Raw genomic sequence first — 24,993 nt, forward strand, 5'->3', positions numbered from 1 at the left:
AGGGAGCTGCCCCGGAGCCCAGCACTCGTGGGCAGACCAGAGTGCCCATGGGCACGGAGGCCCCTGTAGGGAGCTGCCCCCAGAGCAGACTGGCCTGGGGCCCTCGCGCTTCCAAGGACTTCTGTGTTCCTGGCAGGAGTCCCACAGGCGGGACGTTGCGTCATCGGGCGTCCCCTGCATGCCTGCACCCCCCCACACACACCGTGCTGACCTTGAGCCCTGGTTGGGGTGGCAGCGCCGGGTCCCTCCCCCGTCCACGGTCAGGTTGCTGCTATGTTCCCCTCTCCCCTGGGGAGGGGTGCATCGAGGCTGTCCAGGACCCTGGTCCCTTGTGGTGGGGACGGGGATGGATTTCCTCATGCACTGGGGGATGTGGCCTGCAGTGACCATCACCACGTGTCTGTTTAGCAGACATTGCTGTCCCTGCCCCTCTGTTGATCAGCTGGAGGTCTTCCTCAGGGAGAGCCGGCCCTCCCCTTACTCGGTCATTTGTCTGTGACACGATGGGCCAGTCAGGTGCTGCGCTTATCACTACTTCTGCGTAGGCCGCTGGGAGTGCCCATCTCTCTGTACCCCGCCTCGTGGCCATCAGGGATGGCCCAGGCTCAGTCCGTGGAGAACCCGCCTCAGCCTTTACCCCACCTGCTTCCCCAGGGAAGGGCCTCTTCTGACTGTGCTTGGCATGGAGCCACTCAGGTCCTACGGCTCTCCTTGGTGACCCCAACACTGGAGGGGCCCCCCGTGGGGTCTCCCACCCCCAGGTGTGAGGGCATGGCTTTTCTTTCATTCCTTGCTTTGGATTTAATATGTGATTTGCATATCACGCAATTCAGTGACTTTTAGCAAATTCAGAGGGCTGTGCAACTTCATCTCTGTGTAATCCCAGAACATTCCATCAACCCCAAAAGGAAACCCCATCCCCATCAGCTGTCACCCCCCAGCCCCGTGCCCCCAAGAGCCCCCTTCCCGTCCGTGGATGAGCCTGCTCTGGGCATGTCACCCACGTGGACTCACACCTCACGTGGCCTTCCATGTCCGGGTCCCTCCCTGAGCGTCCCCACCCCCATCAACGGTCACTGCCCACCTTCTCCCCCCCCCCCGCCCCCCGAGCCCCCTTCCCGTCTGCGGATGAGCCTGTTCCGGATATGTCACCCACGTGGACTCACACCCCACGTGGCCTTCCGTGTCTGATTCCCCCCTGAGCGTCATGGGCTCGGAGTCCGTCCCCGGGGCCGTGCGTGTGGGCACCTGGCTCCTGTTCGCGGCCGCGGGACGCTCCCGTGTATGGGGGACACGCTGTGTGTATCTTCTCTTCAGCTGATGGGCATCTGGGTGGTTCCCACAATGGGATTTTGGTGATTGTGAATCATGTTGCTGTGAACATCCATCAATAGGCTTTTGTGTGGACCTGTGTTCCAGGTTCGCTGAATCTGATTGGGGGGATATTTGGGGACATGTTGAGGTCAAGGCTGGGGGTGAAGGACTCAGCATTGCACACTACCCCTCCCAAGGCCTCGTGCCTCCAGGCCCTCCCCTGCATTCTCCCCACCCTGGTATCTCTGGGGTCCTGGTTGTGGGCATGGCCACTCTGCCCTCCCTCGCTGCTGCCCGGCACATATGTTCCCTGGGAGTGGGTGCTGCCCTGACCCCTCCCCCCAAATCCACCTGGACCCTGAACATCCTGGCCAGACTCCGGGAGAGGGCCCCCTCATGCAGTCAGTGGGGCAGGCATCCACCCTGAGAGTCCCTCCAGGCATCTCGGGTGGGTCCTGCATCCACCCGGGGCGAGGACACTTTCCGTCTGCCGGCCTGGGGCTTCTGGGAAGCCAGGATGAGGTCACAGCTCAGAAAAGTGCTTTGCAAACTCTCAGCAGCTCTCCACTGAGGGGCGGGCAGCATCAACTGCTCTGCAAATGGATTTCAGCAGGATCAGAGGTCCTGGCACACCCCCACCAGGCCTCCGGTAGTTACTGGCACTGGCAGGAAGAGCGAGCAAGACGTTTCTTCTCTAAGGAAGCCCCCTGGTTCACACTGAGCTGCAGCCGAGAGCCCACCCCCAGCTCCGTGCTCTATGCTGAGCGCCACGGCCGAGGAACGCCCTCTCTGTGGTCTGTCCTGAGGGCCACAGGCCAGTGGGAGCGGGAACATGAGTGTCTTTAGAGGGTCACTGCGCAGAAGCTGGGACACCCAGGAGCCAGGGGGCGAGGAAGTCGGGGGGAGAGTTGGGAAGCCAGGTGCTTGGAGAGTGGTCCCTGCAGAAAGCCCTGGGTCGGGGTCCAGCCCCTCCTGACTGCAACACCACACAGTGCTCAGGATCAGTTGTCCCCACAGCAGTAGGCTAACAGAGCCGTTTCTTAGGGGGCCGTGTGAGCTGGGGCAGCCCCCAAAAAGCACCACAAACAGGGTGACGTAGAACCACAGAGAGCATGCCCTCAAGGTGCCGGGGCCAGGCGCCCCAGATCCAAGTGTGGCGGGGCCGCGCGCCCTCCGCAGGCTCCAGGGCACCGTCCCTCCTGCCTCTCCCGGCTCCCGAGGCTCTGGGCATCCCTCGGCATGCGGCCGCATCGCCCCAGTGCCTGCCTCGGTGGCACGTGGCTGCGTCCCCATGCGTCTGCGTCCAGACTTCCCTCTTCCGAGGACACCAGTCCGTGCGGCAAGGCCTCCCCCCTCCTGTACGGCCTCACCTGACCGGACTGTACTTACAAAGGTCCTGAACCCAAGTAAGGTCCCATTCACAGGTCCCGGGGGGCAGCACTTGAGCGTGTCTCTTTGGGGGACATAATTCACCCCTCAACGGGAACATCCCAGCAGTGGGGTGTGCCTGAGGGGAACCTGCAGTACCCAGCCACCCTCTGCCCTGTGTCTACCCCCACCTCACCATAAGTGGGTGACCCAAAGACCACCTGTGCGCAGGCTTGCTGTGAGGGCCCGCGAGGGGGGAGGCAAGGAGGGGAGAGCCCCAGAACAGACTGGGGGTTCTTGGGAAACACAGGGCAGCCGGGCCATGCCCACCCCTCTGCATCCTGCCTGGCCACAGGACAAGAGGGTCAGCCCTGGGCCACACAGCCCTACAGCTCCGAGGCAGCCAGATGGGGATGGGGCCAGTCATGTCCTTGGTGGCGGCCCTGCTCATGCTTGTGCCTGGGTCCCTAAGTTTGACTCCCACCGGGACCTCTGCCCGGGTCCCACTCAGCCCGTCCACCTCCAACCAGGCACACAGCCGACCCACCGCCTGTGGCCACCAGGGAGACAGGGTGGCCAGGGGCCCAGTGGGTGCTGGCTTCCCTGTCTCCTCAAGGCCACCCTTGACGCTGAGATTTGGGGGACAGATTGTCGAAGGTCAGGAACTGTGCTGCAAACCTGACAGACTTTATGGCAATTTAATCTAATCGTGAGAACTCGGGTGTGTACTTTGTGCATCTTTCTAGTTTTCTTCCTAGTGATTTTTTTTTTTTAAGATTTTATTTATTTATTTGAGAGAGAGAGAGAATGAGAGACAGAGCACATGAGAGGGGGGAGGGCCAGAGGGAGAAGCAGACTCCCTGCCGAGCAGGGAGCCCGATGCGGGACTCGATCCTGGGACTCCAGGATCATGACCTGAGCCGAAGGCAGTCGCTTAACCAACTGAGCCACCCAGGCGCCCCCTAGTGATTGTTTTAAACTGAATCAAAATCCACATGTCTTGAAATCCACGCTTTGGGGGCACCTGGCTGGCTCAGTCAGGAGCGCATGTGACTATTGATATAGGGGTCTTGAGTTCGAGCCCCATGTTGGGTGTAGAGACTATTTACAAAACAAGATGAGTGAATAAAAACTTATAAAAAATAAAATCCACCTTTTTAAGGTAAATTCACAGGGTTGTGCAACCACCACCTCATCCAGTTCCAGAACATTCCATCACCTTCAAGGGAAACCCCGTCCCCATCTGCCGTCACCCCACCCCCAGCCCCCGGGCCCCCACGAGCCCCCTTCCTGTCCGTGGATGAGCCCGTTCCGGACGTGTCACCCACGTGGACGCACACCCCGCGTGGCCTTCCGTGTCCAGGTCCCTCCCTGAGCGTCCCCGCCCCCATCAATGGTCACTCCCCACCTTCTCCCCCGCCCCCGGCCCCCATGAGCCCCCTTCCCGTCCGTGGATGAGCCTGTTCCGGACGTGTCACCCACGTGGACTCACACCCCGTGTGGCCTTCCATGTCCGGTTCCCTCCCTGAGCATCGTGGGCTCGGGGTCCGTCCCCGGGGCCGCGCGTGAGGGCGCCTGGCTCCTGTCCGCGGCCGAGGGATGCTCCGGTGCGTGGGTGGGCCACATCCACCTGCGCACGGACACTGGGGTTGTCGCCATCTTTTGGCTGCCGTGAGTGGGGCCGCTGTGGACGTGCACTTGCGGGTTTGGTGTGACGTGCGTTTTCGTGTCTCGGCCGTGTACCCAGCCGTGGAATTGCAGGGTCGTCCGGTGACTCCGTGTGCAACTTTTCGAGGAACTGCGTGACTGTCCCCGCCAGCGTGGCGGATGGTTCTGAGGTCTCCACGTCCTCGCCGGCACTTGTCATTGGTGTTGGAGTCGGGCCGTCCTGGTGTCTCCAGGCTCTGGTTTGCACCTGCCCGCTGCCCGACGGTGCTGGGCGTCCTCCGGCTCACTGCAGCTGGTGCTTTCCCTTTTCCACGAAGTGCTGGGGCCAGGCGGGGGGCTGTGCTGCCTGCAGGCCCTGAGGTGCAGACGGGACAGGAATGCCACAGCGGCCTTATTGCATTGGACCCTGTGATCCCTCACTGTCCCTGACAAGGCACACGGCCCCGGGGTCCCTACCCAGCCAGAGCCCCGCAGGTGTCCCTGACCCCGAGCACATGCAGGGAGCCTGGCCTAGCCACGCAGCTGTTGTTTCCCATGGGACAGGACACCACGGGGTACTCGTGCAAGGTCTCTGACCTCACAGGGTGCTGGAGGGCTTTGCACTCCCCTGCCCACCAGCCCTGCTGCTCTCTGTGCGGGGCTGAGGTGCAGGGGCAGGCATGGAGAGGAAGGAAGGGGGGTTTCAGGGACAGCCACACCCCTTGGCAAGGTTCCAGCAGAAGGAGCAGGGTGGGGGCTCAGGTTCCTGCAGGGCGGCACCCCAGCTGGGGCCACAGCATGACAGAGGCCCTGGAGGAGCTCAGAAAGGCCCTGGAGACAGGCTCTAGGGCGGTTGGGGGCAGCTGGTGAAGGCCCCCTGTGCACGCCAGGGGGCTGCGTGGAGGGGCCTGAGGGGCAGGCCGGGCCTTCCTCTGCCCCCGGGGCATGGGGGCCTGTGGCTCTCACTCTCTGGGCTCCCCAGGAGCAGCACTGGCAGGTCCCCGCCAGGCCCAGCTGGCCAGAACCCCGGTCTGGGGAAACCGAGGCGAGGGCCGGTGCGCGCCGGCGGGTGGGGGCCCAGCGCCGTGGAGAGGTCTGTGGCTAGATGACGCCCAGTACAGGAATTCTCGCTCTGCCAGTAATCGCCCTGACTTCCCAGGCAGCCATCATTTCCTGAAAGTCAGCCGCCTTAGGGGAAGTAGGCGCTGGCGGTGACTAAACCAACATGCAAATGCAGCCGGGCTGAGAGCGGCCCTCGCGGCCGCGGTCATGAGGGAGCCGCCCGCTGCCGCCGCCGCCGCCGCCGCCGCCGTCCAGGGGACCCGCCGCGGCCGCGCCATGTCCCAGCTGCAGTTCTGGCTGCACTTTGCAGCCCTCAACAAGGTAACCCTCCGCGCTGCTCGCTCCCGCCCGCCCGGCAGCCAGCGCCTGCCGCGGGAGCTCGCAGCCAGCCAGGGCCGCGGGGACCGGGGCGCGCAGCACGGCTCCGGGAGCGCCCCTCACGGCGGCAGCGCCTTCCCCTCTGCGCCCCGCTGCCCCTGCTGGCTGCCCTGAGGGCGGCCGGCCCCCCGCGGCTCAGCGGCCGGGCCCTGACAGTCTCCGGGGTGGCCGGGGCAGAGCTGGAGGAGTGCGGGTGGCCAGGTAGGAATGGCCCCCGTCCTTCCGTCCCTCCTCAGGCTCCCCAGGGATCCAGGAAGGCATCCAGCCCCTAGGCAGGGCTAGCAGGACAGAACCTGTCTCCAGAGGGCGTTTCTGGGGTCCGAGCGGTGCTGAGCAGCTGCAGCTCCCCCAAGGGAGGCCCAGAGTGCGGTCTGGGGTGAGGGCCATGCTGTCCCGTCCCCCTGGTCTGTGGCTGGAGTCGAGGGCACTGTTTGGCAGCTCTACCAGATCCCGCCAGGTCTTCACCTGGCCCAGGGAACCCCAGAATGCTGAGAGACAGTATCCACAGCAGGCAACCCTGTGACCTCCGTGGTCCCCCGCAACTGTCAGGGTGACCACCCCACTCTCTCCCCACTGAGGGGCTGCAGCTGACGGGGTAGGGTGGGGGTCTGGGGTCTGAGGAGGGGTGTCCATGGAGGGTGATTTTGAGTTCGGGTCATCTTGGAGATCTGCTGGTGGCTGCTGGGCATCACTGGCCACTGGCCACCTGACCCGGTGGATGGTGAGTAGCCCTCCTAGGAGGGGTCAGCTCTCGCCCCATCCTGACACCCACGCCGTATCGGGAGTGGGGCTGGGAGGGACCCCTGGTGACCGCGTGAGGCCCTGCCTCCCTTTGACCCAAGAATCTGGTGGAGGCGGCATCCCCAGCGTGGGTAGAACCCTCCCACTTTTTAAATCCCCTTGATTTTGGAGCAGTTCTGTGTGCCGAGTTACCGCGCGGCACAGAGGTCCCCCGGGCCCCACGCCCAGGCCCTCTGTCCCCCTGTCACATCAGCGTGGTGCTTTTGTCAGTGCTGACGAGCAGACACTGCCACCTCGTTGCTCACCAGAGACCCTCGCTCTGTCCCGGGACCCCATCCCGACACCACGGGATTTCGGCTGTCGCTCTGCTTCGGCCCCTCCAGGCTGGTCCCCTGGGTCCCCTGTTCTTGTGTGGATGCCCTGGGCGGTCGGAGGAGGGCTGGCCGGGGGTCCCGCAGGACGTCCCCAGGCTGCGTTCGTCCCATCGGGGTCCCCGCTGCCCACACGGCTCCTCCCTGCGGACGCTGGCCCTGTGTCCTGGCCGGGCCACGCCGTCCGTCCTTGGGGGAAGGGGTCGCTGTGTGCAGCCCCCACGGGGGGGGCCCCGAGCACCCACCTTTTGCCGGGTGCCATTCCTCTTCTTTGGCCCTGGTCAGGGCTCCTCCCCACCTGCCTACCCTGCTGCTTGTGAGTGCTTCACCTTCAGGAAGCAGACCCACCCCTCAGGGCCTCTTGGGGCTGCCAGCTTGACGGGCTCAGGGGCTCTTGTCATTCTGACCAGGCTTGCATGGTGCCCTCTGGGAAGGCCACGCCCAGATGTGGTTCCAGAGGGAGTTTAGCAAAGTCAGCTGGCCACCCGTACCCAGACCCCACCCCAGGCAGCCCGCAGGGGTCCATGCTCCATGTTACCTCGCAGGGACCGAGCGGCCAGCTTCCGTGGCCCAGCCTTCCCAGCTCTGACACCAGCTGCTCCAGAATGGTGAGCGGGCCTCACAGTCCGCAGGGCCAGAGCCCCCACTGCCCCCTGAGCGCCTCCCCCGTCCCGTAGATCGCTGCTCTGACCTTCGGAGCTGCTGGGCTCTCACACGAGGGTGCTGGGCATCCCAAGGAGTGTCGAGGTGCGCCTTTCCCCACCCTGGGGTTGGTGTTTCCCTCCTGCCTCTGTCCCTGTGCTGTGGACTTACAAACCTTCCCAGGCCACTGCCTGCCTGAGCCGGTCCTGCCAGCCAGAATCTGCCTCCTCGCCCAGACTTGCCCAGGCTGTCAGGTCCTGCCAGGGTCTGCTCCCGTGGGTCCAGGCTGGGTGCGGCCTGGGGCCAGGAGCTAGTGGTGCCCCTCTGGCTTCCCTTATGCTGTCAGCCACCAGGGCACCTGCAGGTGGCAGGAAGTATCCAGTCAAGGCACCCAGCGTCACACCAGCTGACTTGGCCAAGGGTGGTCTTTCCTGCACAGACCCTGAGTCCCAGCCTGGCTGTGGGACCAACCCCATGCAGTAGAGAGACTCCTGCATCCAGCCACCCTCAGCGAGGCCTGGCCTCATCCCTGCCCACACCTTCCGAGGGGCACTGCACAGCAGGCCCGAACCTGCCTCATCCTGGGGCTGTGTGCACTCTGGTGTCCTAGCAGACCCTCAGGAAGCTGGGTGGTATCACCTGGGGACCCCCACCACTGTCACCACCACCAAGAGCAGGGATCTGATTCCAGCACGATTAACGGGAGGGGAGCCCTCACGGGTGGAGGGGGCAGCCCCAGCACTGGCCAAGACCGGCGGCCTGTTCTCAGTGACCTGGGGGCCGCAGGGATGCTGCCCTCCACCCCCAGAAGCCAGCTTACCTGTGGTCTTGGGGCCTGAGCCAGGTGCCTCAGGGCGGGCTCCAGGCCCATGTGTCTCCTTCTTCCCCAGAGTCCGAGACGCTCCCCCCGGCCAGCCCTGCCTACTTCACCGTCCCCCGTGGTTAGTGTGCTGGCATCTCAGCCCAGCTGGCCCCAGCCCTCCAATGGCCCTGGCAGGCTGAGATGTATAAGGGGTGCCAGGGCCTGGGGACTCCTGGAGGGCAGCTCTCCGTTGCTCCTACAAGTGGCCTCATCCAGCCCCACCAGCCCCCAGCTCTGCTCATGAAATGCCCCCCCTGAATGTCCTGAGTCAGCGTGACCGGGCCCTCTGCCGTGGAGGTTGGCCTGGAAGGGCCTCATCTGGGAGGGTCTGTGGGGGCTCCCTCCCCATGAGGAGTTGGCTGAGGGCTGTGCCCCTCACCCCCTGATCTGGGCCCGCAGGGGCTCAGGGAATTGGAAGGGGCTGCCCCCTCCCCAGCTTCAGGCACTCAGGGTCCCTGTCTGTGAGGTGGATGCCTACTGCCCTCTCCTGGTGGTCGGTGGCATGGACACCACAACCCAGCCTGGCAGTATGTGGGGGTCTTGGGCTGGGGGCGCACTCCCTGCTGGTCCAGGAGCCCTCAGGGCTGGTCTACGAGTGTCCCCGGTGTCCGGCGCAAGCCGGGTACACACAGGTGCTCAGTGTCTGTGACCCAGGGGTGGGGGGAGGGCAGCATGGGACCATCCCTGGCATTTAAATTCTTTAAATTTACGTTTCTAAACAGTGTGTAATGGCACACTCCCCGCTTCAAGGTGTGGGGCTCTCCATGTCCTGACATCCGTGCGCTGGGGTCACATGCTCCCAGTGTCACCCAATTCCCAAACATTCTGTCTCCCCAAAGGCAGCCCCATCCCCATCAGCCGTCACTCCCCAGCCCCCAGGCCCCCACGAGCCCCCTTCCCGTCCGCGGATGAGCCTGTTCTGGGCGTGTCACCCACGTGGACTCACACCCCGCGTGGCCTTCCGTGTCTGGTTCCCTCCGTGAGCGTCCCCGCCCCCATCAACGGTCACTCCCCACCTTCTCCCCTGCCCCCGCCCCCCGAGCCCCCTTCCCGTCCGCGGATGAGCCCGTTCTGGGCGTGTCACCCACATGGCCTCACACCCCACGTGGCCTTCCGTGTCTGGCTCCCTCCCTGAGCGTCGTGGGCTCGGGTCCGTCCCCGGGGCAGTGCGCGTGGGCGCCTGGCTCCTGCTGGTGGTGGGAGTGTCAGTCATGTGCCTAGGCCCCCCGGACACACCGGCTGCCTCTCGTCCTGCGCATCTTCCAGGATTCCGTGTACCTCGACGACCTCTCCAACGCCTCCATCTTCTCCTCGTCCGTGGACTCCCTCTCAGACATCGCGGACACGCCTGACTTCCTGCCGGCCGACAGCCTCAGCCAGGTGCCCACCATCTGGGATGTGAGCACCGGCCCCTCCGCCCACGACAAGGTCAGCTCACCCTGAGGCTTCTGCTTGGGCAGCTGTCCCAGGGCCCCAGCCCCAGGCTGGGGGCAGATCCAAGCTGTTCAGAGACCCCAGTGAGCTCGTTGGTCAGGGGTCCTGTTTTCTGCACGGCCCAGAACATGCAGGCGGGGGTGGGGGAGGAAGCTCCGGTACTGGCCCCTCACCACTCCTCCTGCCAAAGGTCCTGTCACAGTCAGGCACCGCCCTGTCTCGGTGGCTCGGTCTCCGCACCTTGCTCTGCTGGGAAGACGAGCAAAAAGCAGCTTCCAGCACTGGTTCTCGCTCTGGTGATCCTGGGCAATGTCTGGAGGCATTGCGGGGGGAGGGAGTGGGCTGCTCCTGGCTTTGAGTAGGTGGGAGCCCGGGAGCCCAGAGTGCTGCGCTGGCCTCTGTGAAGCTCCTCGTGCAGGACCCTGATGGGGGAGTGTGGGTGACATGAGGCCAGACGGGAGGGGTCCCCAGGTGTGCCAGGCCCAGACTGTAGCTCATTCCCAGGACTGGGCAGCAGGCACATCGGTGAGGGAGACGGGGCCCAATGCCAGGCTTGGGGAGCCCCCACCCCATCCAGGCCCCGTCCAGGGCTCTCTGCTGGAAGAGAAGCCCCTAGCTTTTGGGAGCCAGAACCCTGGTTCGAGGGTCTGAAAGTCGCCTTGGAGACATGCGTCTAAGGGAGAGCAGCCTCTTCCATCCAGAGCTGGGTGCACCCACGGAGCCCTGCCTGGTGGCACATGCTAGTGGACACGATGCCTGCCCAGCCACCTTGAGGTTCCTCGGCGCCTTTCGGCCCCTCTGAGGTGGGGTAGAATAGACGGGTCTGGAAGGCCTGGGGCCTAGCGTGGGGCCGGCAGAAGGACAGGAAGTGCCCAGGGCAGCCTGGTGCGGTCCCTGTCTTTTATAGCCATGGTGGACAGCCCAGGCCCCCTTCCCGTGTCTGGGCTGAAGGGCCTCCGACCAGCCCCTGGCTCCTTGGTGGAGAACGTGAGGCAGAAGCCGCATGAAGTGGACAGCAGGAGGGTGGCTGAAACCCAGCGCCCACAGCCTGCTGCTCGCCAGCCCACCGGGAGCCCTGACTCAGCCTTCCAGGAACCTGGGCCCAAGGCTGTTTGTTTTTGTTAATTAAAAAAAAGGAGACAGGGAATTGAGTATGGGTTTCTGGCTCCTGGTGCCTCGCTTTCATCTCATTTTTCTTTTCAAAAAAAACTTGGGCATGTTCTTAACCTTTGGAAACAGCGGGAGTCATAAAAATCAAGTGGGTTATCACACGACCGAATGCCTTGGGGACCCTTGTTATCCCCCACGACAGTAGAGGACACCCAAGCTCCGTGTGTGTTCAGGAATGAGCACCTGGCACTCACAGTCACAGGCCTTGGGATGGTGGGGTCCGAGAGGAGACGGGGTCTAGAAGGGGTTTCTTCATTTCTGTTTTGTTTTTCACGTTTGGGGTTTTTAGGATGGCCACACTACTTTTGTGACTTTTGTTTTAAGAAGATTTTATTTTAAGATTTTTATTTTGTTTTAATTGGAGTTGTACAGATCTGGTCAGGACCCTGTGTATCCTTCCTGTGTGTCCTGGGGCAGAGCAGTCACCCCACCTGGTCTCAGTGTGATCACTTCCTGAGGGAGGGTAGGTGGAGGGCCAGGTGTGACATGGTCCTCGAGGGTTTGGGTCTCCTGTCCCGGACCATCTGTGGGCCTGGATGCCACATGAGTTCTGACGCCAGGTGGGCCTCATGCCCCCATGGCCGATGGACTCCCCCCAGGCACCAGCTTTGTCCACCAGGTTCTTGGTCCCCTGGGACCAGACTCAGGTGATCGATCTCCCCAGGGCACGACTATGATCTGGGATGTGGGACATGTCCTTACTACATTTATCTGCGTGATGGGGGTTGTAGCTTGTTGCTCAAAAGAGCCAGCTGCCGGGTAGCAGGAAGGAGGCAGGCAGCTGGCCGTGGGCTGGGGGGCATGAGGATAGTGTGAGAACCCCATTGGAGGCCAGGCTAAGGGGGCCCACGGGGGCGCTTCCTCCCCACATCTTGCCTGCAGGCTCATGTCCACTCTCCCCTCTAGCTGCTCCTGCCCAGTGGGCCATGGACAGGCCTTGAAGACCCCGTGTCCTCCCTTTCCAGCACCCCACTTCTTGTCAGCTACCAGGTAAGCTGGCCCCCCTCCTCAGTCCTGCCTGCCTCTTGTAGGGACTGGGATACTCAGAGGCACCTGTTTATAGAAGCAGGGTCTGCCCGTTTTATAGATGGGGAAGCAGGCCCTGGGGAGGCACCACGTTGGGGGTTAGGTGGGCCACTCCCCACTCCTGTTCACTGGGCTGGCTGGCCCTTGGGGGAAGGCTGGCTGTGCGGGGCAGGACAGGGCCATCCAGCCCTGACTACACTCCGGCACTGACCTTCAGTCTCAGAGTCAGCCTGAGGAGGAAGATGAGGCAGAGGAGGATGAGGGGGAGGAGCTGGGCCACACAGAGACCTACGCTGACTACGTGCCGTCCAAATGTGAGTGCCCTGCCGGAGCCCCTAGCAAGCCGCTGCCAGGCCTGCACAGCCCCAGCGGGCTCCAGCCATGGCAGGGGCGGGGTGGGGGTTGCTGGCTGGGTCCCGGGATTCTGGAGCGGCAAAGCTGGCTTGGCAGCTGTGGGCTGGCCTTGGGGGCAGTTCTGTAATCCCCACTTGGCACAGAACCGGAGATACCACAGAGGGTACCATGAAAAGTAAGGCCACCTTCTTCCCTGAGCAGGATTTTATGGATCTGCCCCCCATTCCTTTGTGCAAAGCACTGATGGGCCCCCTACCCTGGACCCTGCTCTGCCCCTCTGCCTTCTGGAAGCTTTCTCCAGCCCATCCTAGACCCTGGCCACACCCCTGACGTGCCCCTGGCCATGCCTCTCCAGCTAAGATCGGGAAGCAGCATCCGGACCGCGTGGTGGAGACCAGCACGCTGTCCAGCGTCCCACCGCCAGACATCACCTACACCCTTGTCCTGCCTGCTTCCGACAGCGGGGCCCTGTCCGCCCTGCAGCTCGAGGCCATCACCTATGCTTGCCAGGTGACCTGGGGTCTCCCATCCAGCCCACATCCTGCGTGGGGTGCCCTCAAGGCCCCGGGGAGGGGCAGCCTGCCAGGTCTTGACCGCCCTCCCTTGGCCCACAGCAACACGAGGTACTGCTCCCCAGCGGGCAGCGGGCCGGCTTCCTCATTGGCGATGGCGCCGGCGTGGGCAAGGGGCGTACGGTGGCCGGCATCATCCTGGAGAATTACCTGCGGGGCCGGAAGAAGTCCCTGTGGTGAGCGTGCTCTCCCCACCCCACGCAGGCGGGCAAGGAGGGGAGGGGGCGCTGTGGCACCCACCAGCCTGCACCCCCAGGTTCAGCGTCTCCAACGATCTCAAGTATGACGCAGAGCGCGACTTGCGGGACATCGACGCCCCGGGCATCGCGGTGCACGCGCTGAGCAAGGTGGGTGGGGTCGCCCCCTCCTCGGGTGGGGTCCCGCAGCACGGCCGGCCGCGCCCCCACACTCTCCCCTCTCCTCCAGATCAAGTACGGCGACAACACTACCTCAGAGGGCGTCCTCTTCGCAACCTACTCCGCCCTGATTGGGGAGAGCCAGGCCGGCGGGCAGCACCGCACGCGCATCCGCCAGATCTTGGAGTGGTGCGGGGAGGCCTTCGACGGCGTCGTATCCTGGCTCCGCTGAGGGGCTGGAGGGGGCGGGGTGATCGGGGGAAGGAGGAGGGCTCTAAAGGAGGGAGGGGCGGGGCCGCCAGGAGGGCGGGGTCTGGAAGGGGGCAGGGGGAGTGGGGTCGAAAGGCGGGGCCGCGTCCTGGAATCCCGGGACCTCCCCCCTCCCCCCGCCCCCGCCCCGAAGCTGGAGCAGTTCCCGGCAGGAGGCTCGCCCTCACTGACCGCTGTTGTCCTCTTGCGGTCAGGCTCGGCTTCCCGGCTCCAGGGAGCTGGACCCCAGACCACAGGCGTGGGGAGGGGCCCCAAGGGCGGGAAGGTGCCTTTGGCTCCAGGACTGGGGCAGAGAGCGCCTCCTCCCCTCCTCTCCCTGCCCCTCTCCCCCTCCACTTGTCGGGGCTCACTGGGGGTGGGCAGGCCAGGCTGGGGCAGCTAGGGGACGGCTGGGCCAAAGGCCGTGCTGCTGGGGCTGCTGGGGCTTGGGGGGTCTCTACTGGCCGCTTGGTCCCTATTGGAATCCCTGTGGGCTCCAGGCCCTTCCCGACAGAAAGCCCCAGGGTGGGAGGGCTTTCTGGTTTCCCTGGCAGCATAGAGAAGGTCCGAGCACAAGCGGGACAGCCCAGTGTGGGTCGTGTGCTGCTGCGTGTTTGCCACACACGCCAGGCCCAGCAGCGCCCTGCAAGCAGACCCCCTCAGCCCCCAGTGAGCGCCCGGTGGGGGTCCACAGTGTGTCCTGGGGTCTCCTGCACTGGTGTTCATTGAGGGTCCTCTGGCCTTCAGACAGCAGGGCACCCTGCCCCTTGGTGTGCATGGCCGTCTCCACACTGCTGCTGGTGCTCTGGGGCAGGGCCTGGCCCTCACTGAAGGGGCCATCTTCCTGTGCACTGTCCCCAGAGGTGGGCCCCTGTGTACCTGGGCACGTCACTCTTCTCCACCCTGCCTGAGGCCGGGCATGTTTGCTCATCAGCTTGTCACGCCAGCCTGCCCCGTCTCAGGGACATGCCGGTGGTTTCCAGCCTCCCTGCTCTAAACAGCCCTGAGTGATCCGGCCCGGCCTGCATGCCCCATCACCCCTTCTCACTTTCCTTGGGCCCGTTCCCAGAACTGGGGTGACTGGCCCCCAGGCCACCCGGCACTCTCCGAAAATCCCGCTCGCTCCCGGTCCAGTCACAGATCAGAAGGACGTTGGCCCTCTGTCCTTTCAGTTCATGTGGGCAAGTTCCCAGGTGTCCTGTGGCCAGACCCTTGCTGTCCTCCAGAACAGCGCCCACGTGCCAGAGAAGGGACCGGAGGCCACTGGCACGGCCTGGGGCAAACGACAGCTTGCAGAACACCCCCATGGCAGCGCTCTGCCCGAGGGCTGTGCTTGCCTCCACATTCCTGCTTCTCGGTCTTGTGCTCACAGACCCCCCGTGAACCTGACCCGTCCACCACCTGCTCGCGAGCACACGTGTTTGTAACCGCGCCCCTGGCTGTTCAGATAGGTTCATGATCCATACACTTGCCTGCACCCCGCTTCCCCCGCTTCTCTCTCCATGCGGTAGTTTGTTTGCTCCAGATCTTCAGTGTACGTGGGGAGTGACGCAGAGACCCCAGCACCTCTCACTCAGAGGCCCCGTTCCTCTGTGCTCCCTGGTGTGCGCTCCCTAATGTCTTCACCAAGCCATCGCCCATCAGTGTCCGTCAGCAGTGGGGGGCAGGGGGCCACAGGCTGTTTCCCACTTGCCCTGATGGGGGCCGGGCACCAAGCTGAGTTCCCCCTGGGGCGTCAGGCCAGGGCCTGTGGGGCTGCCTGCCTTCCGGAACATTCCTTAACCCCCACCCACTCGAGATTGTGTTTGATGAGTGCCACAAAGCCAAGAACGCCAGCTCCACGAAGATGGGCAAGGCCGTCCTGGACCTGCAGAACAAGCTGCCCCTGGCCAGAGTGGTCTACGCCAGTGCCACAGGTGGGAACGCGGGGGGCGGCCTCCTCATCTGGCCCTCAGCTCTCTTCTGGGGCTGCATCCGGGCCCTGACCTTGCTGGGTTAGAGGTGCTGACAGCAGCTCCCCACCCCAGGTGCCTCCGAGCCCCGGAACATGATCTACATGAGCCGCCTGGGCATCTGGGGCGACGGTACACCCTTCCGAACCTTCGAGGAGTTTCTGCACGCCATCGAGAAGAGGTGGGTGCCCTTCCCTGCCCAAGACGGGCTGGCAAGGGACCCACAGAGGGCACTGCTTCTCACACACTGGGGCCTGGCTCCACATCCTGGCCCACACTCGTCCAGCAACCAGAGGGATCTCATCTTTCTCTGCCTAGTGCTTCCCATCACTCTAGGGGAAGGAGCCCCTCCCTGCTTTTCCTCCCCCCCCCCCCCCCCGCCGGCTCAGGCAGATCAGAGCACGGGGCCTTTGCACGTGCTGCCTCCACTCCCTCTGCACTTGGCCCTTCCTCACCCTCAGCTCCTGCTTTCGGCCCCTCCCCGAGTCACTCTGTTGCTGAGTGGGACACAGCACGTGATCGGGTGGCCCTGTCTTTGTCCACAGGGGTGTGGGTGCCATGGAGATCGTGGCTATGGACATGAAGGTCAGCGGCATGTACATCGCTCGCCAGCTCAGCTTCTCCGGCGTCACCTTCCGCATCGAGGAGATCCCACTGGCCCCAGCCTTCGAGCGTGTCTACAACCGTGCGGCCCTTCTGGTAAGCTGGGCGGCCAGCGGTCCCTGACTGCATGGACACACGTGTGCGTTTCCCGTTGGAATGATGCTCTCGTCACCTTCAGCATCTGTTCTCGGCGCCACGGGCATTTGTTGGGTTACAGAAAGGAGGAAGCGGCTGGCCCGCCCGTCTGGTCTCTGGTTGGAGACCAGCGTCGTGATCGTGTGGGGAGCTCCTCTGTGGCTGGAATAACGTGGGCATGTAACCAGGCCCCCAGCAAGCCTTCCCACCACATTAGGAGCGCGTTGTTCCCAGAGCTTGTGGCAGGTTTCAGCGTCCACGTCTCTGTGCCTGTGGCTCGGTCTCATCTTCCTTGCTGTTCCTGCGTGTGGACGGGCTCCCTTGTTCTCGCTATCAGGTCCCCTACCCGGGACAGGCCCTGAGCATCAGCCCTGACAGTGCTGTAGGTGGTGTTCTTAGTTCAAACCGGAGGGCCATCTCCACACGCCCCATGGGTCGTTCTCTGCGCTGGTCCCACCCCCTTGATGCCGGGAGCACCCCCATTGCGAATGCTACAGTTGTCCCCAGATGTGGCCTCGGTCCCTGGGGCAGGGGTACCCCAGGTGAGCCGCCCTGGTCTGCAGTATCAGGGGCCCAGGGGCTGCGGGCAGGTGACAGTCATTGTGGATGTCCGCACCCCTTTCTGATGAGCATGCCACCTTCACCGTGGCCTCGCCAGCATCGCACGCTTCGGCTTGTTAACGTTTTTACCGTCAGGTGTCAGCAGTGCCTCTGTGTTGCTCAGCTTCCGATCCCCGCACCCCCGGCCACAAATTTCAGCCGGTGGAGGCTGGCGGTCTGGGGTGGGAGCCGGGTGGCCGTGGGCAGCAGCAGGCTCAGCCGGGCATGTCGTTGCAGTGGGCCGAGGCCCTGGGCGTGTTCCAGCAGGCAGCCGACTGGATCGGCCTCGAGTCTCGCAAGTCCCTGTGGGGTCAGTTCTGGTCGGCTCACCAGCGTTTCTTCAAGTATCTCTGCGTTGCTGCCAAAGTGCACCGGCTGGTGGAGCTGGCCCGAGAGGAGCTGGCCCAGGACAAGGTGAGCTGGGAGACGCAGTGGCTGGACCTGCAGGGCTGCCCGGACACTCTGCCCCGGTCCTCTCGAGAGCTTTGCGGTTACGCCGGGACCCCTGCACCCTCGTGTGTCTGCCTGAGCCTATGAGGACAGGGTGTGGCACCGGTGATGCCGAGGCCCAGAAGGTTCTGGTCCTGCCTGACCCAGCTCCCCTGAAGCAGGTGACAGGCATGGCCTTGTCCCCAGTTCTCCATGTCCAGGCCGGCCTGGCAAGTCCCCAGAAAGAACTGGGCAGGAGCCAGGGCAGAGAATAACGGAGAGGGTCCAGGAGGGCTGAGGGCGGCTGTCCACTGCTGTCTGGAGTTCTAGGGTGGATCTGGGTGCGCTGGGGGCCTGGCAGCCAACAGGACAGAAGGGGCAGAAAGAGAGAGAAACTGAGGCCAACTCTGGGTTTCTGACTCCCAGGGGCTGGGCTTGGGAGCCTGGGGTTTCTCTATGGGCCCCTCTGGGGCCACGCTCCAGGGATGGCTGGTGGGGGTCCCAGAGCCCAGCTCACCCCTGCTCCCCCATCCCTACCCCCCCCAAGTGTGTGGTCATCGGGCTGCAGTCCACGGGCGAGGCTCGGACCCGGGAGGTGCTGGACGAGAAGGATGGGCAGCTCGACTGCTTTGTCTCTGCTGCTGAGTGAGTGATGCTCACGGCCCCCAGGGTGGGTGGTGCAGCCACTCCTGGGACAGTCCCCCTCCCCACACTCCCCCCACGTGACAGCCCGTGTCTTGTGACCCCAGCCGTGGGAGCCTAGGTGTGCATCTGCTCGGACACCAGCCCCAGCCCCCAGAGACTATGGGCCACGCTCCAGTTTTAAAACCAGAAAGATTAGCCACGGGTGACCCCAGGGCTCAGAGGGTGCTGGCAGAGGGACCCGGGATTTCAGCACGGGGCTTCCAGGTGGCCACCCCCCACAGTGGGCGTGGCGCTGTTCTAGGGACTGCACAGATGTTGGGGTCCCCGAAGCGGCAGGCCTCCCTTCCTGGGTCTGGGAAGGCCTCCCGGGCCCAGCATCCCTCAGAGGGGGCAAGACTGTGCAGGCAGGGCCCCCTGATGGCTGGAAGGAGGGAGCCTCACCCCGGCCCCCCCCACACTCAGGCCTTCCCAGTAAAACTGCGCCCCTGCAGCCTCGGACCCTTCGCCCCGTTTCCCCCTCCTCCGCAGTCCGCACAGCTGCCTGCCTGCCCCCGCCTGCCCTCTCTGGACCCCGGGCACTGGGCGCCCCCCGCAGAGCTAGCCCCAACATGGGCCGACACTCCTCCGAGTCTCCTGCTGGACAGCATGACCCTTCTTGTGGTGGGAATAAATTCTGCTTCTTGCTTTCAGGGGTGTCTTTCTGTCACTCATTCAGAAGCACTTTCCTTCAACCAAAAGAAAGCGAGAGAGAGGAGCAGGCAGTAAGAGAAAACGTAAGCCCCCCCGCCCCCCCCGCCGGCCTCTGACCCCTGACCCACGCACAGCCTGGCTTGTGGCCCTGCCCGGTTTCCCTCCGGCCTGGCTCCTGTCTGAGCAGCTGCCCCTCTCTGCTGCTTGCTGCGCAGCCTGCCGGGCTGGGGGCTTCTGTCTCCCTGCAGGCCTGACTCATGACACCCACCCCATCTGTCCAGGGAGGACAGGCACAGAGGCAGCTCAGCGCAGCCTCCCGAGAGAGAGCCCCGGGCGGGCAGGAGCCCGTAGGCTGCACTGCGTGTCTAGGAGACATGGGTCCCTGCAGGGCCAAGTTAGCGAGAAGCCAGAAGCCGGTGCTGCAGGCTGGGTGTGCTCAGCTCGTCTCAGCAGCTTCACCCCTGTGGCCCCCAGCATCACCCCCAGATGGGGACGGGGTAGGGGGAGCTTAAGACTCTAGTACGCAGCCTCGTGCTTCCTCGGCGGAAGCCAGCCCTGCGGCTAAACCATGCCAGCCGCGTGGGACACGATGGGGCTCGTGAAGAGCATCGCAGGATGGAGAGGTTACCCTTCTTGCAGTGGAGGCTGAGCATCAGCTCATCATGGGAAGTGAGGCTCAGAGAGGGCAAGCAACTCACCTGAGGTCACACAGCCAGACCTGGGGGACACAGTCCCCCTCTCGCCTCCCAGGACCGGCCTCTGGGGCATCCTGGACCGTGGCAGGGCACGTAGGTGCCTGGACCACCCTCCTCTCGGGACCTTCCCAGGCTAGCCTTGTGAGGTCAGGCGTGTGGCCCCCCAGGCACCAGCCAAGGATAAGCTGAAGTGTTAGGAAATCGGATGGGGATGTTAAAAGTGCCGCTTTCCACCATGCCCTGGCCCACAGCAGGGCCCAGGAGAGCAGCCCAAAGCTGGGCAGACGAGAGGCTCAGGCCGCAAGTGTCCCAGCACATGGCGCCTGGCTCCGGACGGCCCCCTTCCCCACGCGGGGAGTCGCCGTGAGCTGGGCCCCTCGGGAGGGAGGAGCGGCCGGGCCTCAGTGAGCCTGGTTGTCTGTGTGCAGGGCGGCCCCGGGGCCGCGGGGTCAAGGCGCCCAGGCTGGCGTGCGAGGCGGCAGGCGTGATCCGCATCAGTGACGACAGCAGCACGGAGTCAGACGCCGGCCTGGACAGTGACTTCCACTCCTCCCCCGAGTCCGTGCTGGACGACGACGTGGTCATCTTGGACGCCATCGGGCTGCCGGCCGACGACCGCGGTAAGGGTCAGATGGGGAAGACGGGCTCAGAGAGCCATCAGGGCCATGCTGCTGGTCAGAGGCAGAGCGGGTTCACGCCAGCAGTCTGGGGTGAGGGAGAACGTCCCGGACCCCTACCCCTCCCGTGCACCAGCTGTGCCCCACCCCCCAGGGCCCCCTTGTCCACTGCTACGAGCGGGGCTGTGGGCAGGTGGGCTGGCTGGTGCCCCTGACCCTCCGGCCCTGCAGGGCCCCTGTGCCCCCTGCAGCGGGACCCACACGGCCCTGGCATCCTGGAGCGTGTTGAACGGCTAAAGCAGGACCTGCTGGCCAAGGTGCGGGTGCTGGGCCGGGAGCTGCCTGTTAACACTCTGGATGAGCTCATCGACCAGCTCGGAGGCCCGGAGCGAGTGGCCGAGGTGAGCTCCTTGGGGGCCCCCACCCAGATGCAGGCTCTGAGGCTCCCTGGTGGCCACCCCAAGTCCCCACCCTGCACAGTGCGGTGGGCTTGGGACGGGGAGGACCCAGGGTCCGGCATCCATTGTCCAGCCCACGAGGCCGGACTACTCTCCTCCCTCAGCCATGGACGCCCAGCCCCCTGCTCCCCAGCCCAGCTCTGCACCCACCTTCCCCACACACCCTCATGTGCCCCTGGGCCTCTGGGGGCGCTCTTGGGTCCCACGCCTGTCCCCGTGTCCCCTCCCTGTTCTCTCCAGCTGCACGACTGGACTCTTTCCTGGGATGTCCTGTGGTGACAGCCCAGGTTTGTTTCTGCCCCAGGCAGCCGTTTTACAATAGAAGACAGGGTGGAGTGAACATCCTGCTGTCTGCCTCATGGGCAGCCGGGGCCCAGGGTGGAGGCTGTGTCCTGGCCCAGGGTCTGAAGCCCCCCTAACACACTCAGGTGGGGAGGCAGGGAAACAGGCCTGCAGGGACCAGCCCCTGCATGGCCACACCAGCTGACTTTCATTCCCTCTCCCCCAACCCCAGATGACCGGCAGGAAGGGCCGCGTGGTGTCCAGGCCCGACGGGACAGTGGCCTTCGAGTCTCGTGCAGAGCAAGGCCTCTCCATCGACCACGTGAACCTCAGGGAGAAGGAGCGCTTCATGAGTGGGGAGAAGGTGGGGACCATGGAGGTGGGGCCTGCAGGGCCTGGGGGGCCCGGGGAATGGGCTCTGTCAACAGGCGTCCCCCCAGTGTCGGGGGAAGCCTGTGAGGACCCTGGGGGGCCCGGCCCCAGGACCAGAGTACTGCAGCCCCTGCTGGGTCTGTGTGTATCGTGCACATGCGTGTGTGGTTGTGACTGTGGGTATGTGTGGGTGTGCGTGTGCGCCTGACTGGGGCCCCCACAGGTCTCCCTGGCCGTCCCAGCCTTCAGGCACTGTCACCCATGCCGTCACTGCCCGGTGGCTTCTCTGAGGCCCTCCCTCGAAACTCCTGGGAGAGCTGCGGTGGGCAGGGCAGGCTGCTCCTCTTCGTCCAGGGGCGGCCAGGAGTGGCCCAGACTCCATTCTCAGCCCACACGGGCTCCCCCACGGGCACCCACGTCAGCCTTCTGTGCGGGCCGCCCTGAACGAGCCCCGACGGTCCAGGCGAGGTCTGCAGGGCACAGACTGTCCCGTCTGCATTCCCCCAGCTCGTGGCGATCATCTCCGAGGCCTCCAGCTCCGGCATCTCCCTCCAAGCTGACCGCCGCGTCCAGAACCAGCGGCGCCGGGTCCACATGACGCTCGAGCTGCCCTGGAGCGCTGACCGTGCCATCCAGCAGTTCGGTGAGCCCCAGCCCAGGCCGCCCCGCCCCGGGCCTCCCTGCCCTTCGCCGCTGGTCCCTGAGAGCCCTCTCTGCCTTCAGGCCGGACCCACAGGTCCAACCAGGTCTCTGCCCCCGAGTACATCTTCCTCATCTCTGAGCTGGCTGGGGAGCGCAGGTTTGCCTCCATTGTTGCGAAACGGCTGGAGAGCCTGGTGAGTGGGCGGGCGGCTCCCCAAGGGAGGGCTGCAGCGGGACAGCCGGAAGCGCAGGGTCAGCTCATGACGGCCTTCCCCACCCTGACCCCGAGCAGGGGGCTCTGACCCATGGGGACCGCCGTGCTACTGAGTCCCGCGACCTGAGCAAATACAACTTTGAGAACAAGGTACCTGGGGAGGGCCAGGGGCAGCCGGGGACATGTCCCATGCCCAGGCCGGCCTCTGACTCAGGCCCTCCTGACCCCCCTCACCCCTCCACTCAGTACGGTGCCCGGGCCCTCAGCTGCGTCCTTACCACCATCCTGAGCCAGACTGAGAACAAGGTGCCGCTACCCCAGGGCTACCCCGGAGGAGATGCCGCCTTTTTCCGGGGTGAGCTGGGGGCAAGTGAGGGTCTCTAGGGCGTGGGGCAGCTTGGCCCTGAGCTGTTTGGGGCAGACTCCTCCGACACACACTTAACCAAGGGGGCACCGGTGGCAAGGAGGACCCCGGGCTGGCTGGGGAGGGAGAGGGGCGAGCAGCACACATTCGAGGCCCTCTCTTCCACAGACATGAAGCAGGGCCTGCTATCCGTTGGCATCGGTGGGCGCGAGTCCAGGTCTGGCTGTCTGGATGTGGAGAAGGGTGAGTCCTGTATGCAGCCCCCCAGCGGGAAGGCCCCCACGCCTCCCAGGCAAGGCCCCTCCTGACACAGCCTGAGCCCCCTCCCCACCTGCCCACCAGATTGCTCCATCACCAAGTTCCTGAACCGCATCCTGGGGCTAGAGGTGCACAAGCAGAACGCGCTGTTCCAGTACTTCTCGGACACCTTTGACCACCTCATCGAGATGGACAAGAAGGAGGGCAAATACGACATGGGCATTCTGGGTGAGGGCCACAGTGGGGGGCAGCCTCTACCCCCCACCCCCCACCCTCGCCCCAGGCAGAGCAGGGAGTGGCCCTGGCACCCAGCGCCAGCCTCCCATCAGATGGAGAGGCAGGCCATGCAGGGCAGTCCGTACCCCCGTACGCCACCCGGAGGGCCTTGGAGGTACAGGACTTGGGGCATCACGAAGATTCCAGGGAAGGGGGCGCTACTGCAGCCGAGTGCTGTCCTGTGCTGGGTGTCCCCCAAGGACTAGAGAGTTTTATTTAGATGGGAGGCATATATTGGCACGCTTCGTGTGATGGTGGTAAGCCTGACACGTTTGCTCTCATTGCCCCACAAGCCACGTCCTCACCAAGAACAGCAGGGACCCAGAGGCTTCAAACCCTCCTGGAAGAGGCCCGAGTCAGTATTTTCAGCTTTGGGGCCCAGTCTCTGAGTGTTCATCTTGGCCCTGGTAGTGAAAGCACACACTTGGAAAATGAATGGCCGGGGCCATGTGCCAATAAAACTTTATTCATAAAATCAGTGGCAGGTAGAGTTTGCTGACTCTTACATAACCACCCCACAACAGCCATGCAGAGCAGGCTCTATGTTGTCTGTAGTCACACCGAGTGTGAGTGTCCAGCAGGTGCTGGGGGAGGGGGGCGTTGGACCCCAGGCTACCACTGGAGGGGCCACTTGCCATCCAGGGTGCCGGGTAGGGTCGGGTCCAGGCCATCTCTGCTGGGGGAACCCTCCACTGTGCTCCCTGGTGGGCATCTCTGGGTGTACCCGAGAACTTGGGATTGACAGCCCCGTGAAGCCCAGAGCCTGGAGCCTGCTGAGCCACACGGGGCCTCAGGGCATGCTGAGACCCAGCAAGCCAGGACTTGGGGGGGGGGCAGGCGGGAGGGTCTCACCCCCACATGTCCTTTCCACGTTCTCTGCATAGACCTGGCTCCAGGCATCGACGAGATCTATGAGGAGAGCCAGCAGGTCTTCCTGGCCCCCGGGCACCCACAGGACGGGCAGGTGGTCTTCTACAAGGTGAGGAGACACAGACCCTCCCAGCGCACACAGGCCCGGCCCCACCGCCAGGGCCCCTCGGCTGCTCTAAGCCCTCATGCTCTTGCAGATCAGCGTGGACCGTGGCCTGAAGTGGGACGAGGCTTATGCCCGGTCGCTGGAGCTGACGGGCACCAACGATGGCTTCTACCTCTCCTTAAAGGTGGGCGGCTGGGTGGCCTCCCGGGTCCCCAGGGGCAAGACCCCAGCGGAGGGGAGTGGGCAGGGGAGGGGTATGGGAGGGAGGGAAGCAACTCCCACCTCCCCGCCCCATGCGCATGCCTCCCCAGGTTCGGGGCAACAAGCTGAGCTGCCTCCTGGCCGAGCAGAACCGCGGCAAGCACTTCACCGTGTACAAGCCTAACGTGGGTCGGCAGAGCCAGCTGGAGACGTTCGACAGTCTGTGCCGGAAGTTCCGGCGGGTATGCGTGGGGCCGAGGGGCCGGGTACCCGTGGGTCTGAGGGGCCGGGGTGCGGGCGGAGGGGCCGGTCCGCGTGGGGCCGAGGGGCCGGGTCCGCTGGGGCCCAGGGGCCGGGTACTCGTGGGGCCGAGGGGCCGGGAGGGTGCGGGCTGAGGGGCGCCTGTTGCTCCGGGTGCCCCTGGCGGGCCCTCCGTGTGCGGGTCCCCTGGCAGCCCGGGGCGCAGTGCACTGGGGGGCGTGGCGGCCGGCGGGGGCAGGTGGTCACGTGGCTGCGTGTCCCCAGGTGACGGCGGAGGAGGCCAGGGAGCACTGGGAAAACAGCTACGCCTTGTCGCTGACGCACTGCAGCCACACCGCGTGGTGAGGGCCAGGGTGGGACCGGCGGGGTGCCCTCCCTACGGAGCGGCTGTACGCTGGGGGGGGGGCGGGGGGGCCGGGGCGGGGGGGGCGTGTCCGGGACCCCCGCGAGGAGCGCGGCGGGGCGCGGCGCCGCTTAGGCTCTGAGCCTGGCCTCCCGCCCGCGGCGCAGGAACCGGCACTGCCGGCTGGTGCAGGAGGGCAAGGACTGCGCGCAGGGCCTGCGGCTGCGCCACCACTACATGCTGTGCGGGGCCCTGCTGCGCGTGTGGGGCCGCATCGCCGCCGTCATGGCCGACGTCACCAGCAGCAGCTACCTGCAGATCGTGCGCCTCAAGACCAAGGACAAGAAGAAGCAAGTCGGTGAGCGCGCGGGCACGCCGGCGGGGGTGGGGGCGGCGGGCATCGCCGTGGGGGCCCTGACCGCCCGTCCCGGCCC

The 24,993-nt window shown here is 64.9% G+C and overlaps 1 protein-coding gene across 2 annotated transcripts in view; it reads left to right on the top strand.

Annotated features, from left to right (window-relative positions):
- The window catches only part of SBNO2 (strawberry notch homolog 2), a 37,242-nt gene that overhangs the window by 11,068 nt on the left and 1,181 nt on the right, over positions 1–24,993 (top strand). The window contains exons 1-28 of one of the 2 annotated variants that reach the window (XM_021705322.1): positions 5,666–5,712; positions 9,652–9,813; positions 11,896–11,979; positions 12,233–12,329; positions 12,725–12,879; positions 12,984–13,117; positions 13,198–13,288; positions 13,368–13,511; positions 15,345–15,462; positions 15,574–15,679; positions 16,044–16,197; positions 17,074–17,250; positions 17,813–17,910; positions 18,601–18,683; positions 19,724–19,915; positions 20,144–20,313; positions 20,885–21,016; positions 21,532–21,667; positions 21,748–21,860; positions 21,959–22,030; positions 22,127–22,235; positions 22,413–22,487; positions 22,587–22,730; positions 23,663–23,757; positions 23,846–23,938; positions 24,066–24,197; positions 24,481–24,557; positions 24,727–24,917. In XM_021705322.1, coding sequence (XP_021560997.1) covers positions 5,668–5,712; positions 9,652–9,813; positions 11,896–11,979; positions 12,233–12,329; positions 12,725–12,879; positions 12,984–13,117; positions 13,198–13,288; positions 13,368–13,511; positions 15,345–15,462; positions 15,574–15,679; positions 16,044–16,197; positions 17,074–17,250; positions 17,813–17,910; positions 18,601–18,683; positions 19,724–19,915; positions 20,144–20,313; positions 20,885–21,016; positions 21,532–21,667; positions 21,748–21,860; positions 21,959–22,030; positions 22,127–22,235; positions 22,413–22,487; positions 22,587–22,730; positions 23,663–23,757; positions 23,846–23,938; positions 24,066–24,197; positions 24,481–24,557; positions 24,727–24,917 — 3,379 coding nt within the window. In that variant the 5' untranslated portion in view covers positions 5,666–5,667. Of the gene's footprint in view, positions 1–5,665; positions 5,713–9,651; positions 9,814–11,895; positions 11,980–12,232; positions 12,330–12,724; positions 12,880–12,983; positions 13,118–13,197; positions 13,289–13,367; positions 13,512–15,344; positions 15,463–15,573; positions 15,680–16,043; positions 16,198–17,073; positions 17,251–17,812; positions 17,911–18,600; positions 18,684–19,723; positions 19,916–20,143; positions 20,314–20,884; positions 21,017–21,531; positions 21,668–21,747; positions 21,861–21,958; positions 22,031–22,126; positions 22,236–22,412; positions 22,488–22,586; positions 22,731–23,662; positions 23,758–23,845; positions 23,939–24,065; positions 24,198–24,480; positions 24,558–24,726; positions 24,918–24,993 lie in introns of those variants that run through there. The other variant, XM_021705321.2, reaches the window with a different exon arrangement.

Source organism: Neomonachus schauinslandi, chromosome 1 (assembly GCF_002201575.2).
Source record: "Neomonachus schauinslandi chromosome 1, ASM220157v2, whole genome shotgun sequence".
In the NCBI taxonomy this organism is placed as follows: domain Eukaryota; kingdom Metazoa; phylum Chordata; class Mammalia; order Carnivora; family Phocidae; genus Neomonachus; species Neomonachus schauinslandi.